This window comes from Sinocyclocheilus anshuiensis, unplaced genomic scaffold (assembly GCF_001515605.1).
Source record: "Sinocyclocheilus anshuiensis isolate Anshui unplaced genomic scaffold, SAMN03320099.WGS_v1.1 scaffold363, whole genome shotgun sequence".
Taxonomy (NCBI): domain Eukaryota; kingdom Metazoa; phylum Chordata; class Actinopteri; order Cypriniformes; family Cyprinidae; genus Sinocyclocheilus; species Sinocyclocheilus anshuiensis.
The window spans coordinates 972,601-979,638 of record NW_015552568.1 but is presented as its reverse complement, the minus strand read 5'-3'; the positions used below and the strand labels follow the sequence as shown (position 1 = coordinate 979,638).

The following is a 7,038-nucleotide window of genomic DNA, read 5'->3' as shown; positions in this document are numbered from 1 at the left end:
TACAATTGATTGCTTCTGTTGTCCTCATTTGTAAGTCGCTTTGGATAAAAGCGTCTAATAAATGACTAAATAAATAAAAATAAAATAAATAATATATTCATGATTTCACATAGTTTAAAGATAGTTAATGACATAAACAATTGATGTAATACAGTAAATTTACATTATTTTGCAATACATGTTTTACTTAATAAACTATGTAAATAGGTAATATAAAATAAAATGAAAGTAATAAAATATAATAAATGTAAATGTGTAATTTCTAAATATATTTTAATATAATAATTTTTTTTAGAAATGTTGAGAACTTTTTTTTATATATTTTATTTCAGTTAACATTTATTGTATTTAAACTAACATGAATTTTGTTTTTTTAACCGTTGTATGGTTTCAGTTTTAGTTAACTATAATAACCCTGATTTTTTTTCTTTTAAATGTATTTATTTAATTTATTCCAGTAGTTTTAAAAAGTACATGGACATATTTGGATCTAAATATTATATTCTAATATAGTCTACTCATTTAAATTAATATTATTTGCAAATACAGTATCGGGGAAGTAATCAATAATTACAATTTATTTTGTTCTAATCACAGAAAATAACGATTTATCAGTATATTTACAAAAATGTGAGGGGTGTATTCACTTCTGTGAGATACTGTATATATCCATCAACCGTTCACACAACTCCACTCAAACTCCTTAACATCAGACTTAAACCAGTAATGATATGTCTCTGTCTGTTTTTTTCTAGATCAACGGGACGGTGACTGAGAACCTCTCTCTGAGTGACGCCGGCAAGCTGATTGAGAAATCACGGGGCAAGCTGCAACTGGTGGTCCAGAGAGACCACCGACAGATCCTGGTGCGCATTCCTGCCCTGGCAGACAGCGACTCTGAGGCTGACGGTAAGCTCCTCCTATCACACTGCATTTGTTCATAGACAGCGCTTCCTGAGCCGTGCTGCTCACCCTCTGGCTGTTTGCTCTCCAACACCACACTAATTAAAAGCAGGTAGCGTGAATTGGCTCGGATAAATCAGATTAGTAATATCAAGTACACATTCGCTAGGCGCTGAGGCTGTAATAAATTACCGTTAATTATGTGAATCACTATTAATAGACTCGATATGAGTATTGAAGCACAAAACCCAATTTGTCACTCTCTGTATCAGAGCAGGGTTATCATCCAGTGGCATAATTTCAACTATATGCCATGGATTTAATGAGTCTGGTCCTCTATAGAGGTGATGCAGTGTTAATGCAGTTGGACACGGGTAATAAAACTTCCTCTGGCTGTATAGTTACAGTATAGATTGATAGTATATTTAACAGGAACACGTAGTCATTTAGAAATTACAAGACTGTATTGTCAGATACAGACTGTGGCTTTTTAGCAAAGAGCTGAGATTTACAGCCCCCATTTATATCTGCTATTAACATCCGTCTCGGGTGATCTGCCCACTAGTGGACCACATCAGAGACAGTATAGTGGGACAAACCATTTATAGAAAAACCAATGGGAGGAATCGCAACACTCAATATAGCAGCTGTGTTAAAAAAAGTCTTACTTTTCAGTTAAAAGATCCAGTTACATTTTTGATAGTGGCACATATTTTTTATTCCAGACAATGCATACAATTTTTAAATCTTTTTTTGAAACTTCAGTTGATAGATGCAGTTTTAAAGAAAATGTCAGTCAGATCAAAAAGCAGAAGCCATAATATATTACAATTCACATCATCTAAATTGATTCAAATAGTATAAATTCAAATACAGTAAAAATTTATGTTTATTTTGTTATTTGTTAAATAATATTTTTATTGTATTGTTATATTATATTAAAATATGTATTATTATTATTATTATTATATATGATTAATTTTTTTAATATTTTTTAAACAATGTAAATAAAACAATTTATGAAAATAAATAAATAAATTAAATGTACATTGATTTAAATAAAAAAAAATTCCATTTTAATTTTAATTGTAGTTAAATCATTGTATTTTTTCCATTTTTACTAGTTTTTATGTATGTTTATATCGTTTTGTTGCTTTTTACTTAAGTTTTAGTTATTTTGGCTCATAAAGTTAAACTCAAATTAAAATGAGAAATGTAGCTGGAATAAAGTTGTTTTTTTTTGTATTTTATTTTATTTCAGTTCACATTTTTTATTTCAAGCAATAAATGCTTTTTATGGTTTTAGTTTCAGTTTTAGCTAACTATAATATACTCGTTTTTTTATTAATGTATTTAATTTATTCTAATTGTTTTGAAAGATACATGGACATATATGGATGTTAATAGCAGGGATCTTAACCCTGCTATCAGATACATAGACACCATTGTTTACACTTGAACACAAAGAATATTTTAACACCAGAAAGATGCGCTTAAATGAGAAAAAGCAAACCGCATGCTTACAACAGAAATGCTATTTTTGTGTTCTCTTTTTACAGATAATACAGATATGTCATACTTTTAGCTGACGGACTGCAGAGACACAACATAAAGTCTGGTTGCCTTTAATCTTTAATCATGACTGTTCCTCAACAAACCTGTAAAACTTTCACACTGTGCTCTTATATTTTGATGCTAACCTTCTTTTTTAATACCTTCTTTAATCAATAAATAAGTCTACTCAATGTTATGTCTGTGTGGTGGTGACTTATTTAATCTTGGCAGAGAAACTCTGTCTGGAAGGGTGTCACAGTCTCTCAGATGCTATTTCATACTCTTCAGCTGTTGTTAGGGTGGGACAGCTGGATATCGTATGGCTTTTTCAGATCTACCATCCTCGAGGTGTTAAATGCGGGTGGAAAGAAGTACATTTCAGTACAGAAAAAGCATCCGCTTGTCGAGTGGGGCTGGGTGGTACAGCTTCATGCATTAAAACTTTATGTATGTATTCAACGGCGTTGGAAAATGAGTCACCGTAGGCATTGTGTGCGGTTGGAGAAGTAGAATCAAGATGTGATTTACACATCTGCCATAAAAATGCAGCACGTACTGTTCATTGCCTCGTATGCGCCATTCTGCACTACTTTTCATTTTGACTAGATAATGTGATAGCCGGCTTTCAGCTATTTCTTCATTTTTATTGTTCATTGTATTCAAGAAGCCATGACTTTGCTAGCGTAACGTGCTTGGATAGGTTGAACTGTGATGCTCAAGGCTTACTGTTGGAAATCAGCGCTGTCCCTTGTGTCTTTATCCTCATTTATTTGGCATTCACTCCAGTATGTTCATGTCTTTCATAGTTCTATGGAAATTCAGGTGATTGCGTCTAAAGACAACATGCATTCACAACACATTTAACTTCCGTAATGCAACATATTTATGTGTAAAACAGTATATTGAATGTAGGGTGGGTGTGCGGTGTTGGATTTGATTCGATTGCTATGAAGTATGCTGTGCTATTTAAGTAATAAAAATGTGGTTTCTTTTAAGGAAATAAAATAAGACCAGGGATAAGGGTTAAAAAAATGAATAGGTCAATTCTGATTTGATGTTGTCTTTTAAACACACTGTATGTGGCATATTTATTCTTAGTCACTAATTAATCGGAGCGAAATAAGGAATATTCACAATATATATCAATATTATTATACCAGTACATTTTTTAATAATGCTTTTAATGTGTTTTTGACTAATAATTTTTCTTAAGTCTCCATTTGTTGGTGTGATGAAAAAAATAATTTAGATTTTCCTTTATATTTTATATTAAATATAATTACTACGCAATTAGTATTAGTATTACGGTATCTTAGTATTTATGTATTTGTTGAATTTAATGTTATATTTATGTAATGTTAAAATATGTAATAGTTTTATTGTGTGTGTGTGTGTGTGTGTGTTAATTTTTTACAATTTTTTTCATGAAACTTCCCTTTTTTCAAATGATTTTTTATTTATGTATTCTTTTTTTTATGTAATTTCTCTGGGGGGAAAGGTTAAATTTAAAGCAAATACACACACATTGAGATGTTGGATGATCTTGTGTGTGTGAGTGAGTGAGTGAGTGAGTGAGTGAGTGAGAGTGTCAAACTCTGTCATTCTCTTCATGCTGTTTTGGGTTGTATTCAGGGAATGTACACACAGCTGTCTCTTCTCTGTGGTTTGTCCTCCCCCTCTTAAGAGACAGACTGTAATTTCATCCCCACCCAACAGATGGAAACACACCTCTCTCCCCCACAGCCTGGAAAACACCAGCTCCCTGCTCCTCCCTGATACTCCTCAGACACTACATTTACATGCAGCCTAATAATCCATAAATAATCTGACAGATAGCCTAAGCAAAATGAAAAGCCTTTTAGTAAACAGTTAGAGAAAAAGATAAAATTCCTTCATCTGAATAAATGATTAATGATTTTCTTCTGATTTTCCTTTTAAATGAATTTAGCAACATGAGAAAAAAGCTTTCTTGGGATCATTTTAGAAAAGCAAACTTTCCAGTTACGCACTGAAGTGATGCTGAATCTTCTTTACAGGACTTACAAGCTTCTTGCTATTATGATATCATAACACTTACTTAATGCCGCTCTTGCACGACATGCTCAGAAATTTAGTTCAGAATAGATTTGTGACCCTGGACCACAAAACCAGTCTTAAGTAGCACAGATATATTTCTAGCAACCGCTAAAAACACATTGTATGGGTCAAAATTATTGATTTTTCTTTTATGCCAAAAATCATTAGGATATTAAGTAAAGATCATGTTCCATGAAGATATTTTGTAAATTTCCTACCCTAAAATATATCAAAACGTAATTTTTGATTAGTAATGTCTATTGCTAAGAACTTCATTTGGACAACTTTAAAGGTGATTTTCTCAATATTTAGATTTTTTTGCACCCTCAGATTCCAGATTTTCAAATAGTTGTATCTTGTCCAAATATTGTCCTATCCTAACAAACCATATATCAATGGAAAGCTATTTATTTATTCAGCTTTCAGATGATGTATAAATCTCAATTTCAAAAAATTGACCCTTATGACTGGTTTTGTGGTCCTGGGTCACATTTATCACATGTAAACAGATGTTTTCATTATATTGCAGATTTTAGGGTGCATATAAACATAGGATATGGAATCAACAGTTAGATGGAATTTAATTTGGAGCAAGGGAAATTTGTGCATGTAAACATTAAGGATAAAAGTCTTCTGTTTTGCATTGTCTTATTTAATGCATTTTTAAAAATGTATTTATTTTTTAAATAGTGAAGAATTCTATATTATATAATTATGTTATCATATATTTATTATTATTTTTTCATTTATTTCATAAATGTTTTTGTGGTTTTCAATTTTCAAAAAATCCTTCAAATCAAAAAAACTTCAAATCAAATAAGATCTAAACAATTAAACATGCATCACTTACAGATTTCTCCCGAGTCAAAAATTTTACCAATTTTGTGCATTATATTCTGTTTATCTGCAGACAGTGATGTGAGCATATTTATCTGTGTTTACTCTGTTAGCTCTGAGCATTAAGCCCCCCAAGCTCTGAAGCAGGTGGGCGGTAGTGTCCTTTTGCTCTGTTATGGATGGAGTGTGTTGTAGATTTGGAGGACAGTCGTGGGGTTCCGCCCACCAGCGGCCACGCACTGGACATGCACTTAGATCACCAGCAGACCACACAGTAACTCTTTTCTTCCTCCCCGGCCGTCACTACTTCTGTCCTGCTTTCTCTTTCAGGGAGATACTTCATTTTCCTTGCTCTGCTTCTTGTTGGTTTTACTTGTAATCAAATAATTCCCAACTATCCTGGACAAAGTAGAGCTCTAGAATGGGAAATTAAAGGAATAGTTCACCCTCATGTTGTTACAAAACCTGTGATACTCTCTTTTGTGTAGCAAAAATTATAATATTTAGGAGAACGTTCATGCAGATATTTTCTATAGGACATGACACAAAAGCATAATAAAAGTAGTAAATATATATGAGCTGCTAACTCAAGAAATGCTGAAATTGAATCATTGATTCACTGAGTTGAACTTGAGAATGTCTGATTCAAGAGTAAATCATTCTTTTCAAAATGAACAGTTTACAAATCAGACTGCATGATTCGTTCACAAATCAGACTAATTCGGTTCTCAGCTGTTTGACTGACTCAGTAAATGCAATGATTCTTGATTTAACTGCTCCAAAATAAACCAGTGAAGACTTCTTCAAAATCTTCTCATTTCAAATGTTTCTTTTGAGTCGATTCTTTCAAGGTGAACTGGTCAAAATAGTCTACAAATCAGACTGCATGATTCGTTCACGAATCATACTGATCACATCCTCGGTTGTTTTACTGACTCAGTGAATCCAATGTTTTTTGGTTTAAACATGAATCAGTAAAGTCTTCAGATTCTTCCAATTTTATGTTTCACAGAAGAAAAAAGTCAGACAGGTTTGGAATGACATGAGGGTGAGTAATGGTGACCAATTTTCGTTTTTGTTTTTGGTGAACTATTCCTTTAACTATCAATATAGTGTCAATGTATGCAAGCACTAGCTGCTTTTGCACACATCTCTGCTTTCCAAGACAGTTTCTATAGATGTCACTTCCGTCTGTCCTTTTTCTCTGCCTCTCTCAGGGTGTTCTGTTCCTAAAGATTAATCACACCTGTCCGACACACCTTCTGCCTCTGTATAACGCTGCTATTAGTCTCTCCACGACAGCTTTATGAAATTCTGGGCATTTGAGTCACATAGGCATTGTAAATCTCCACGATTTGGGTTGTGTCTTTGGTCAAAAAGGCATGGATATGCTGTGGTCAAATAAAACCACAGTATATACAGTATAAGCAGAAGTGATAGTTATAACGGGGCAGATCTTGGCCAATTAACACCAAGTCGACAGTAACACGGTGGTCTGTTTTCTGTGGTTGTGGGTCCATTTAATTCTGTCTCTTCTGGGCCTCGTCTCTTTCTTGTCCTAGGAGTTGAAGTAAAGTCCATTGCTTCTCATTGTAGACTTTTGTTTCTTTCAGATATTTCGGAGATTGAGTCGTCCCATTCCAACTCACCACAAGATGACCAAAGGTC

The 7,038-nt window shown here is 33.1% G+C and overlaps 1 protein-coding gene across 1 annotated transcript in view; it reads left to right on the top strand.

The window, feature by feature from the left end:
* Positions 1 to 7,038, top strand: part of LOC107664975 (tight junction protein ZO-2-like) — a 33,299-nt gene that overhangs the window by 5,951 nt on the left and 20,310 nt on the right. The window contains exon 6 of the mRNA XM_016455679.1: positions 756 to 909. Within this exon, the coding sequence (XP_016311165.1) occupies positions 756 to 909 (154 nt within the window). The remainder of the gene's footprint in view (positions 1 to 755; positions 910 to 7,038) is intronic.